At 34.3% G+C, this 13,408-nt stretch overlaps 1 protein-coding gene across 50 annotated transcripts in view; it reads left to right on the forward strand.

The window, feature by feature from the left end:
* The window catches only part of RIMS1 (regulating synaptic membrane exocytosis 1), a 467,111-nt gene that overhangs the window by 393,593 nt on the left and 60,110 nt on the right, over positions 1–13,408 (forward strand). For 41 of the 50 annotated variants that reach the window (XM_069488784.1, XM_069488776.1, XM_069488766.1 and 38 more), the window contains one exon: positions 10,196–10,431. In XM_069488784.1, the coding sequence (XP_069344885.1) occupies positions 10,196–10,431 (236 nt within the window). The remainder of the gene's footprint in view (positions 1–10,195; positions 10,432–13,408) is intronic. The other 9 variants (XM_069488745.1, XM_069488751.1, XM_069488794.1 and 6 more) reach the window with 1 other exon arrangement.

Below are 13,408 nucleotides of genomic sequence, written 5' to 3' on the forward strand. Positions count from 1 at the left end.
TTAAATGACAATTCTAAAACTAAAAGAGTATCAAAAAAATTAATAGGTGGTTTCAGTGGCATATCAAAAACAGCAAAACCAAGAATTAGTGAGCTGGTCAGTAGAAAGAATGTGAATCTATGCCCAGAGAGAAAAGAAAGAGAGATATTGGAGGAGAACATAGGAAACATGTGGAATGTGATGAAAAGGTCCACTAAACATATGATTTGGAGTCTCAGAAGGAGAGGAAACGACAGAAGCAATACCTGAATACTGAGACACAAGCTTAGAATTTTCCAAAAGTTATAAAAGACATCAAATTATAAATCCAAAAATCTTTACATCCCAACAGTATATGAAGAGAAAAAAATCTAGCAATATCACAATCAAAGTACAGAAAACTAAAGAAAAAATATTTATTAAAAGAGTCTTTGGGGGAAAAAAACAGATATTCGGGGAAGCAAGGCAAGGATTTTGGCTAAAATTTCAAAAAATTATGCAACCCCAAAAGTCAGTAGAATGAACAAAAGAAAGAATGCTGAAAGGAAGAAATGAAAACTTCCAACCTATAATTTTATGCTTAATAAATAGCATAAATATTGCCCAGCAAGAATATCTTTAGGAAAATAAATGAATGCACAGATAAAATAGGTAGATAGATAGATAAAACAACTAAGAATTCATCACCAGCAGACTTGCACTACAAAAAATACTAATAGGAATTCTTCATGTTGAAAAAAGTGTGTCCAATTGGAAGCACTAAACTTGAAGAAAGAATAAATACTGGAAAGAGGTAATAATGATAACATCTTGTGATAGTTAAAACATATGTAGAAGCAAAAATATATAAAATACTTGCATGAGAAGTGGGAGGGGAGCAAATGGAATTAAGCTGTTGTACAGTTCTTGCATTATTTTGAAAGTGGTGAAATTTCTAACTTAAGGGTGATTTTAATAAGTTAAGGTGCATGTCTTAATCTTTAGGGTAGACACTAATAGCATAATAGAAGAATGCACAACTCAGATGCTAATAGTGGAGAAATGTGGAATAATAAAAATACCTAATTAAACTTGTTAGGCAAAAAGGAGAAGTAAAAAAACAAATGAGATTATTAAAAATAAACTACAAGTGGTAGACTGAACTCCAGCTATATCAATAATTGTATCAAAAGTAAATAGACTAAATATAAGTTACCAACATTGTAGAAAGAAGAAAGGAAGATATCAATACAGGTTATACAGATACTTAAAGGTTATTATGACCAACTTTATACCAAAAGGTTTTACAACTCAGATCATGTTGATCAAACTATGGCCAACAGGTGGGTTGAAAAAATTGATTACAATTATCTTTCAGTCCGTTTGTCATTAAGAATGGAAACCATCTTTACATAGTCCCTCATGTTTTTTTCTGAAACCATCCTCACTTTCTGAAAGATTTTTTAGGCCCTTATCTTTTTGTCCTGTTCCAAAATTTTCTTCCAGCCACCTTACATTGGAATAGTGAGCCAAACTCAGGCAACTAAAAGTTCAGATTTGATTGTCTTATGAGCCATCACTTGTGTATCTAGAGATAACACAATCTTTTTTTTTATTTTTATACTTTCCCCCCCCCCCATACTTTGAGGGCAATTTACAAAGTCTTTTTAGTCTATGTTAGGGAAAGTGAGCTCATGATGTTCTAATTTTATCAATTTTTTTTTAATTCTTGTTTGAAATGCATTTCTCAATTGTCTATTACCATAATTGATTATGTGTGCATTACTTGTTTGTATTTTATCATCTCTGCAATCAGTACATGATGGCATGTCACAGTTTAAGTAGTATTTTTTTCCTTCTTAAAAATTATATAAATTGGGCCGGGCGCCGGTGGCTCACGCCTGTAATCCTAGCACTCTGGGAGGCCGAGGCGGGTGGATCGCTCGAGGTCAGGAGTTCGAGACCAGCCTGAGCAAGAGCGAGACCCCGTCTCTACTAAAAATAGAAAGAAATTATCTGGCCAACTAAAAATATAAAAATTAGCCGGGCATGGTGGCGCATGCCTGTAGTCCCAGCTACTCGGGAGGCTGAGGCAGTAGGATCGCTTAAGCCCAGGAGTTTGAGGTTGCTGTGAGCGAGGCTGATGCCACAGCACTCACTCTAGCCAGGGCAACAAAGTGACCCTCTGTCTCAAAAAAAAAAAAAAAAAAAATTATATAAATTGAACTCAAGGAGATAGAGAGTAGAATGATTGTTACCAGAGGGTGGGAAGGGTAGTGGGAAGGAGAGGATAAAGAGGGGATAGTTAATGGGTACAAAAATATAGTTAGATGAAATAAATAAGATGTAGTAGTCAGTAGCACAAAAGAGTGACTATAGTTATTAATGATTTATTTTGTATTTTTAAATAACTAAACTAGTAGAGTTGGAATGTTCCCAACACAAAGAAATGAAAAATGTTTGAGGTGATGGATACCCCAGTTACTACACACTGTATGCCTGTTTTAAAACATCACAAGTACTCCATAAATATTTACAGCTATTATGTATCCATAAAAATTAAAAAATTCTTAAAAATGCAAGAAATGGCAAATCTAAGCAAGCTTCCTTAAAAATATACATAAAATAATGATGTGTCAATATTGATAGACTATTTGATTTGGTTGAATGTAGATTTGGTTGAATGTGTGTAGATTTTTTACCACCTTTGCCATTTATGCCTAATTATATCATACCAAGTCATATGTGTAATTTACAATGTGAGCCAAAGTGTTATTACCACCAGGCTTCGCCTTCAGTACCTACCAGAATGAGGTCCCCTAAAATCTGCTAAAGTTTGGGTTATGGCCTTCTCTACCACTTGTAGATCCTGTGCATTGAAGAAATACCAGATCAGTTTCATGCACATGCTTTTTAAGTATTCGTTGTACATAAGGAACTCCTGTGACTTAATGGCTGTCTTGCCATTCCTGATGGAATGAAATTTGTTCTCAACTAAATATCCTAAGATCAATTAGTCACTCTAAGAGAAACCAAATTTCAATCTTGCATTAATATATTTATCAGTAAAAGATTCACAGACCTTTCTTCTTATATTATGAGAAGTTCCATCAAATGTAGCCAGTTAGAAAGGTATAATTTAATTGTAATTGTTCTTCAGGCTTACTATTGATAGCTACAATGAACTTGGGTAAATAATTCACTTTTCTTCAAACTTTTTCTACTTTAATGTAATCACCCAAGTTCTTTCTTTTGCTATCTTCATTCACATTTCAGGTATTTTACTATAAGAAACAATTTCCACCTTTTTCTTTGATAAAAATACTTCCATTCCATATCTTGAATATGTATTTATATATTTTTGTCACTGTTGTTTTAAGTTTAGAATCAACTACCCATATTAATAACAATTTTTAACATAAGCTTCTGTTTCGTGGTAAAAACTCAAAGGTAGATAATCAAGCATAACAGGCTATGTGTGCATGCAGTTTAGCTGCGCAGTAGGTTAGATAGAACACATAATAAAACACCCTACACCCAAGGTCTCCCTTGGACATTTTCTCAAAGTTGCAAAAATGAAGATTAACCTTAACATCATCCAAATGTAAAGCCACTCTATAACATATAAAAGTTAGAGACATCTTTCAAATATTCATATATATGTATATTTTTTCCTGGCTATTAACCAAGTTTTTACATCCTAACTTACTTAGAAATTGTCCATATATCCAAGTATTTTAATTAACTAATTAAATTTAATATTAGTGCTAGTTCTTAAAATTACAGTTCCCTTGGAAATTATGTTTAAGCTGATACTTCAACCATCTTAATTATTGTTGATATAGAGTTTTTTCAGAATTATAGGTTGATTTAATTATATCATTTTTATTTTTCATAACCTTAAACATTATTGTAATAAATGTTAGCATGTACATTAAGTAAAACCAGTATGGGAAGTTTAAGAATTCTCGAGTAATTTGTTCTTCCATGAGAAAACCAACCTAAATCTTAAAAAATAAAATTGTACACTTATATTACATACCACTTATAAAATCTGGAAGGAGACATAAAAGTCTTTTTTAAAAAATTGAGATATGATTCACATACTGTAAAATTCATTCTTTTAAAGTGTATAAATCTGTGATTTTTAGTGTATTCACTACATTGTGCAACCATCACCACTATCTAATTCCAGAATTTTTTTTTATCATCCTTCAAATAAACCCAAAACCCATTAGCAGTCACTCCCAATTTCCTCTTCACTAGCCCCTAGCAACCACTAATCTATCTGTCTTTTCGGATTTGATGATTAGATATTTCATTTAAATGGAATCATACAATATGTAGGCTTTTATAACTGGCTTCTTTCATATAGTATAATGTTTTCAGCTTCATCCATGTTGTAACATTAATCAATATTTCATTTCTTTTTATGGTTGACAATATTCCATTGTATGGATATACCACATTTTGTTTCTCCATTCATCAGTTGATTGACATTTGGATTGTTTCCATTTTTGACTGTTATGAATAATGTTGGTATGAATATTCATATATAAGAGTTTGTGTGGATATATGTTTTCAGTTCTCTTATGTATATACCCAGGAATGGAATTGCTGGTTCAGATGGTAACTCTAAGTTAACCTATATTTTAAGTTTAACAGAACTGCCAAAGTGTTTTCTAAAACAGCTACATCATTTTACATTCCCACCAGCAATTTTGAGGGCTCCAATTTCTCTAGATTCTCATAAACACTTGTTATTGTCTCTTTTTTATTATAGCCATCCTAGTACATGTGAAGTAGAAATCTCATTGTGGTTTTCATAAAGCTGTTGTTAAGACAAAATTATCACACTACTTTGATAAAAGATTCACTTTGTTTGTGGATTTAGATTCTTAAGTTAAAATTGTTCTGACTTAGCAATTTCTTGAGAATGAATTTTTCTTAAAAGGCTAGCAGTATTCAAAGTATTAAAAATTCAGTTTCTTTCTCCCCTGGGGATTCTTTAGTTCTCTATGTTAGAATTACATAAGTACTTATTATGTAATAATAATATAATGATCTATAATACATAGATCAATCATAACAGGACCTCTATTAAAGTTAAGATGCTTTGGGATCTAATATTTGTCTGCTGGGATAGCTATCTCTAAGGTGCACACAAAATGAGAGGTTTAAAGAGAACTAGCTGCTTTGGTGTTACCACTCAGCCACAGGGCTAAAATTAACATGTAAACCTAAGCCTAGACTGTAAAGGGCTGTTTTTCTTTTGGTATGCACAAGACATTTTCTTGAGTGATGTAAGCTTTTAGTAGTACGCAAACAAACAGACATGCAAAAAGACTAACAGACCAGATTTTCTGTCATCTGCCACCCAACGCTCAATATATCCCTGATAAATTGAAATCTGTTGGTCTGCCATCTGACAGATTTCATCCATAGAGAGATTCCCTATTATTGCTGTCATGGGTTGGGAATGTATTATTAATCACAAGCAAAGAAAAATCAGAGCCAAATTTGCCAAGAACCAGAACCAGAAACAAATAAATAAAACGCACATAGAAAACCAGAGTCAAAAGAAAGAAAGCAGAAAACTATGCTCTTGCCTTTTAAGATTAAATGTAGATGCCAGGAAAAGGCATCCCTGGGCTGAGAGACCTCATGAAACACCCTGCTTGGCCAACACTGCTGAAGTAGGGAGTACAGTTGGGCATCGTCGTTGAGACTTCCAACACTATCAAAACATAATTCTCAAAACTAAAACATAATCATCAGAAAAATAAATAGTAAATGATGAAGTTTTAATTAACTCATTAGTGAGAAAACCAACAGGATGACAAGCTGATTCCAAAGATGATCCAAGAAACTCATGTAGTTATGTACACACGTGTATAGTCATTTACAAAAAAAAAAAAAAGAAATGCTGAAATAGGATTACAAAATTTGATTCAAAACTGAATAATGTGCTCTGAGTCAATAAAACCATGACCTGTTGGTTATTCTGTCTATCAGATAGTAATCATTTGCCTCTTAGCAGTTTTTTTTTCAAATTAACATCTAATTTAAGTTATAAGATATTTGGACCATACTTATAAGAGTAAATATTAAGTTAGAAATTTCACATTTCTCTAGAGATTCAAATGACTTAGGAGGCCTTCTTAGGGAATACTCAAGCATGGCATTAAAAGGTATGGTAACAGGCAACTTTTTGTGAGTGTGTGGTGTTGTTGTTTCTGTCTTAGTTCCCTTAGTTCCAAGTTTGGATATTTTTTTTCCTACTCTGAAGCAATGATTACTCTGAGCAATTGGGTGAATGGATGTCCTTAATGTGATATGGAAGATTAGAGAAGTAACAGGGTTTTTTGTTGGTTTGAATACTTTGTTTGAGAGCCTTACTAGACATATCTAAGCAGGTATGTCAGTTGACAGCTAGATATATAAATCTGGAGTCCAGGGCTGAGTACTGGAAGGAGAAAAACAATTGGAATCTGCAGCATTGTAGATGTAATATGTAAATGTATGTAATATGTAAATCTTGGGACCAGATGAGACATCTAGAGAGTTAGTTTCATTTGGAAATATATATGTCAAGGAGCCAGGCACTAAGGAACTTCAATATTTAGTGATAAAAGAGGACTGGGATCTTTCTAATGAGGCACAAGTTTGGAAAATCCATGAGAATGAGGCATTTCAAGACCAAGAGAATAAATACTTGGACAAATGCATGACATATTGAGAGGTCAAAAGGATAAGACTGAGAAGGGATCCACAGGATTTTGCCATGTGGAGTCATTTGATAAAAGGCATTTAGTCAAGTAGTAGGGACAAAGGCTGATTCAAATTAGTTCAGAAGAGAATAGGAGGAGAAAGGTATGGACAACTCCTTGAGGAGATATTTCAGCAAAAAGTCAGTAACTGGAGGAAGAGAGGGAATCAAAAAGAAAGATGGGTTTTGTGTTTGTTTGATTTTAAAAACAGGTTATATCACAGTCTATTTGTATACTGGCAAATTTTTTTCACTCCCTACTCATAAATCAGTCCATTCAGCAATGGGAAGGGTGCTGTAGCAAATTTAGTGATGCATAAGGCGCATGCTAATATAAAATATCAGAATCTTTGTGTAACCAGTACAAAATAGAAAACAAAGGGCCAGGAGACAACAGTCATGATGCTGGAGAGATTCTGAAAAGTTTTACAAAGCATAAAGCACACATAAATGATAGGACTAGTTTTTCAAGCAACAAAAGTTGAACAAATTAAAGCTAAAAAATGGGGGAGTAGAAGACATATGTGACCTTCAGATTGATTATGTTAATCTGACTGATTAGATCCTCCAAAATCAACCCTCCTCAATTAGTTAGAAGAATTGAAAATGCCTTAACATGTTCTCATTGAAGTATTCTAGCTTCTATAAGAAGCTATACATGTCCTCATATCACATAAGAATGCTTTTCAGCATCTAAACAAGTATTTCATTTTTTGCGGAAAAAATCACCTCATGTAGTTTATTCACACAATCATTTTTAATGGAAATTCTTAACTGCTTCCCACTGGTAACACTTACTATACACATTTCCCTATTTTTTCAGAACTTTTATTTGTCAACATTGTAGAACATTTCACTACTAGAATTGAGTATCCATGAAAAAAAGTTTTGAATCTTCCCAGCTCATCTTAAATAAATTTTCATGATAGAAATATGATAGAAGACATTTTCCTGTACTTTTAAACTTACTATAACCTGAAGAACATTGTCCAGAATTTCACAATAGTATTTTCTGTGAACTAATTTTTAAAATGCAAATTGAGAGCTGTAATAGAATTCCATTTTTTAAAAAATGCAAATTGAGAGCTGTAATAGAATTCCATTTTTGGCCGGGCACGGTGGCTCATGCCTGTAATCCTAGCACTCTGGGAGGCCGAGGTGGGTGGATCGTTTGAGCTCAGAAGTTTGAGATCAGCCTGAGCAAGAGTGAGATCCCATCTCTACTAAAAAATAGAAAGAAATTAGCTGGACAACTAAAAATATATAGAAAAAAAAATTAGCCGGGCATGGTGGTGCATGCCTGTAGTCCCAGCTACTCGGGAGGCTGAGGCAGAAGGATTGCTTGAGCCCAGGAGTTTGAGGTTGCTGTGAGCTAGGCTGATGCCACGGCACTCTAGCCCAGGCAACAAAGTGAGACTCTGTTTCAATTAAAAAAAAAAAAAAAAAAAGAATTCCATTTTTATGGAAATAGTAGGGAGAAAAAGTATATGTTAATTGGTCCATACTTTACTATAAAGGTAAAAATAAAATCATGAGAAGAGAGGTTTTCAATAACCACTGTAGGAAGTATGCTAAAAACATTGATGAGAGATGAAAAACCACTGACTTCTCAGTTGGCAGGTATTTGATTGAGGATGGACATTATGACTGTGAAATTGACTAAATCTGACATTTCTGCATATCCTCCAACTGAATTCTGCAAGTAAAGTAGTAGAAAAAGCAGGTAGTAAGAAGTGACTTAAGAAAGGGTGGCAGACTTAGGTAATGCATTCAAATACATTAGTGAGGACGCAGAAGAAATTGACTGTAAAATTTATCAGGAAAGAAAATCCACTGGAGTTGGGAATATAAATCTCACAGGAATCAGTTTTGGACTGGTTATATGTAATACTTTCCTCATTAATGTTTTGAAAGAGTTTGCATAAAATGCATAGCAAAATTATCAGATTGCAAATGACTTTTAAAACTTTGAGTTAATGGAAAGCTGATTAGAATAGAAATAATAAGAATATTTTATTAGAATTTTGATGTAGACCAATTCAAGTAATGCAGCTAAGGATTGAAAGTTCCAAGTTATTCTTATCAGACAGAGGCCTCAATTTTCAGTTCACAATCCATGAAGGATCCTAAGAGTAGTCTTGTCTCTTTTCCGTAACTTATACACCTTCCTGATCTTGCCCTCCCACCTTTCTGAACACCATCTCATGCCAATTTCCGTCTCAACTGAAACACTCATTACACATGTGACCACAAACATTATATAATCCCAAGACTGTTTTATCATTTGTAATTTTATTAGGATTTATTTTGACTCTCGTATTAAAGGTCATCACTGTTAAAAGATGCTGTATTAGGTAATGTGTAGTTTGTAATTCAAAACAGAAAATAGATAATGAAGACTATCATGATGGTGGTTAGGGTCATATAAGTCAGTTTTTGCAAATGTTTTGAGGAAAACTAAAATTAAGAGGATCATTTCAGATAGATCAAACCGGGTGTTTACTGGACCAAAAGGACCAGTCTAGATGAATGATATAGCTGCATATTCAATGTAATGTAAAAGACTCTAAGAACCATCCAGGCTCCCCACTTGCCTGCCCTACCTCTCCTCAACTCTCAGACATATGTTTACTTGGCTAGTAGAAAGGATATTTTTTCCCTGCTAACCTTCCACGGTGGCTAAAATTCTTAGCAATAATGTATTCATTGGAGGAGAGAATGAATCCATTCAGATAAACTAGTACAATTTTGGAACAGAGACAAGTACATTTTGATACGAAGAAAACAAAAAAAGGAGTCTCAGTTTACAGCATGGAAGTGTGAAGCGCCAAAAGAGGAAAATGAGATGCAGAAGTTTGTGAGGAGATGGAACGTGAAGGGACAAGGAACAAGGAGGGAAAACTTCATCCAAAATCACTGTTTGTTTGTTTTGCCTTCTTAGCAGTGTAACTTAGACTCATTAAGCCTCAGCAAAAGAGATGTCTGTTAGTTGAAATCCCAAAGGGAAATCAGAACAAAAAACCTGTTTTCATTTCTTAAAACTTATCGTGGCAAATCCAAAGAGTATCAATTTTTTCTGTATTTTTCTTTTAAGGATATATATGAACTTTTCTTACTGATTTAAATATTTTAGTTTTTCTGTGGTATCATAATAATTACTACAGTTTTTACAAAATTGGTCAGTACCATTTACCTCCCCATGGATAACATTGGTTGCGTTTCTTTTTACCATCTTAAAAAAGTCTATTAATTACTCCTTGTTGAAATAGCATTGTTTTAAGCTATACCTAGTAAATATTTGGGGGCTGGTGATGTGATCTTAAAGTATCTGTAGCTATAGGACTGCTATTCAACTGGCTTTTCCCCCTAAAAAATGTGTCTGGATTACTTCATAAATTAGATTTAGAGTTTCAGTTATGCTGACCTGTAATTTATGGACGCATATATGTTTTTACTTTGTAAATATAGTTCATTTACCCCCAAAATGCAAGGCAGACGGATGGGGACTTCAGGAAGAGCCATCATGAAGAGCACCAGTGTGAGTGGAGAGATGTACACACTGGAGCATAATGACGGCAGCCAGTCGGACACAGCTGTGGGTACAGTTGGAGCAGGTGGAAAGAAACGGAGATCCAGCCTGAGTGCCAAAGTGGTTGCCATAGTATCTCGAAGGAGTAGAAGCACATCTCAACTTAGCCAAACAGGTGAGTGATGCGAATTCCACTTAAACATCTCAAGTCCTTACTGGAGAGACAAAAGTTGATCTTCGTGCTATGGCTTGTGATGGGATTGTGGTGTGTATTTGGTTCTTCTTTGCAAAGAAAGTTTATTTTTCTGTCTCTGAAAATGTGTTATATGTATGAGTTTATTTTTTTCTTGTGCAGCTCTCTTGACAAGGATTCATTTTTTAATCTGTAAAGTGGTCAGATACTTTCCTTTAAGTTAAAAAAAATTAAGGCCATATTTACAAATATGCAAGGAAATGCAAAGAAGTATTAAAGATCCAAATTGATTTATATGCAAGAAAAGCAACAGGATTCTCTTTTTCAAAATGTTCCATAATTCAATTACTTATAATTTAGGCTACGTCTATATTTTTTATAGAAAAGAAGGTCAGTTGTGCAACTTGAAATATAGTCTTCAAGGTACTGTATGAAGATAATAATTGAACTGTACTTATTATAGTTTCAATGCAACCAAAAACCCAGCAGTGATTTTTGCTTTAGAAAAATGGTTCAGTGGTTTTATGTGAAGAACAATGTTTTAATATAAATTTGCTTTTCAAATATTTTCTATTGCTTATGAATCTTAAAAGCTTTATGTCCTAAGGGTGTGTGTGTGTGTGTGTGTGTGTGCATGCACAGAAAGGAGAGTGATTATTTTTTCATCGTAAATATAATAAAATACTGCTTCAAATTATATAATATTGGTCAGATACATTAGATAATCCATAACTATGCTCAGTACTATGTCAAAAGGTAAGTGAAATAGTCAACTGATGTAAGTTGTCAGCATCTGTTTTTCCTCTTGTAACCAACATTGGTTCCATTTTCTGTTCCTAATAGCAACAGCCTTGTCACAAAATTTACCTGTATCAAAAAGCTTCCATAAAATTCTTTTTATATCTCACTTGGCATTCTTTAAAAAGTACCTATTTAAAATTATATATTCTACTGGATATATTTACAAATAAATTAGAAGTAGGAAATTTGAGTCATCTTAAAATCATAGGATTAGAATGAACCTATGTTAGCTAGCACCCCTCTGATAGATCTGTGTCTCTGTCATCCAGTAAGATGAGTTGTTCTGTTTATTGTGAAGAAAAATCATTTGTCTTCCTTAGGATCAGGTTTCTTTAGGAGTATGAGGCATTTTTTGTTTGTTTTATTTTTTTCATGATGATGGTTCTTGGTTATTGGTTTTGAGGTAATTATGCTTTACAGTGTGGAGTGTAGAGAAGGCTTTCACCAGCAGACTTCAAAATATTTTGTCACTAAGATGCAATGGAAATGTTCTTTAATGTCGTTTAAGGAAACCATTGTTTCCTATGAGAGAGGCTATATATAGGTTTAGGAGATGGTTTATTTTCTTTCCCCAACTTTCCACAGTCTGTCTCTGTCTCTGTCTCTCTCTGTCTCTGTCTCACCCCGTATCTCTTTCTGTCTCTTTTTTGCGCGCGCGCGCGCGCGCGCGCGCGCGCTCTCTCTCTCTCTCTCTCTCTCTGTCTCGCTTCCCCTCTAGTTAGTTCCCTCTAGTAGAGTAGAACAAAATTTTCCAGGGCCGGGAGCGGTGGCTCACGCCTGTAATCCTAGCACTCTGGGAGGCCGAGGTGGGCGGATGGTTTGAGCTCAGGAGTTCGAGACCAGCCTGAGCAAGAGCGAGACCCCATCTCTACTAAAAATAGAAAGAAATTATATGGACAGCTAAAATATATATAGAAAAAATTAGCCGGGCATGGTGGCACATGCCTGTAGTCCCAGCTACTCGGGAGGCTGAGGCAGGAGGATTGCTTAAGCCCAGGAGTTTGAGGTTGCTGTGAGCTAGGCTGACGCCACGGCACTCACTCTAGCCAGGGCAACAGAGCGAGACTCTGTCTCAAAAAAAAAAAAAAAAAAAAAAAAAATTTCTTAGTATAAAATGTAATAATAATTTGCATAGGAACTACGCTTGTGGCTTATTTTTGTAGGTAGCAGATTCAAATGATTGTTGTCAAAACATTCATCCCTTTGCTTTGTTAGTTTAAATTTTCCAGTTATGATCATGTATTGACTTTAAAATAAAATCTACCCTCCCAGACTTGCACTGTTAATAACTTCCATGAAATACCCTACTTTCAGAGATTTGGTTGCAATGTACAGGTGCAAAAAGGACATTAGATCATGAAGCCCTGAACACAAAATACATATTTCTTTTGCATAGTGAATCAGTGAATGAACTTTGACTTCTCTCTAAGACTCAGTTTGTTTATATAATGGTAGGTTGAACTAGATGTTCTCCTGTGAACTTGCCAGGTGTAAAATTTTGTTTCTCTTTCTATATCATAATTTTACCACTCATTTGATAACCTGTCTTTAGGTTTCATTCTTGATTTTTCTAAAGCAAGTAACAAATGTTGATAATCCTCAATTATCATTCCTCTTTGTTTTAGTGCATAGCCTGATTTTTCTCCCTCTTATATCTTCTACTAGTGATTTTTTTCCTCCATCAATGATTATATTTCATCTCTCCTGTAGAGATTCACCAAAAATTCAGAATTTCTTATTCTAAGAAATTTCATTTTTTGTTGCCTCAGGTTCTGCCTGTGATCATTAGATCTTTATTTCTGGATTCCTCCTCCCCCAAGAAATAGTCCTTCATTTTAATCTCCGATAAGAAAGCTCCTCTTCAATGTCCCCCTTTAAACAAAATCATAATTTCCAGCCCTTCCTTTCAGTAATACCACATTTTTTATTGTCATAAGCTTGTAGAATAGTTTTCCCTTTTTTAATTTTCCCTAAACTATCTCTTCTTTTAGCCCATCACCTCAGAAAGACTATCTGGTGTGTACTGAATTTTAATAAAAACTAGTATAATTGATTTCAGTGTCTTCATTATGAAATAAGACCGTTAATCTCAGACTGGTAAGGCATTTCAGGGGGCCCTCCAAGGGAATGGATAATGATGGCAGATTTTTTAATCTTG

Source organism: Eulemur rufifrons, chromosome 15, assembly GCF_041146395.1.
Source record: "Eulemur rufifrons isolate Redbay chromosome 15, OSU_ERuf_1, whole genome shotgun sequence".
NCBI lineage: Eukaryota > Metazoa > Chordata > Mammalia > Primates > Lemuridae > Eulemur > Eulemur rufifrons.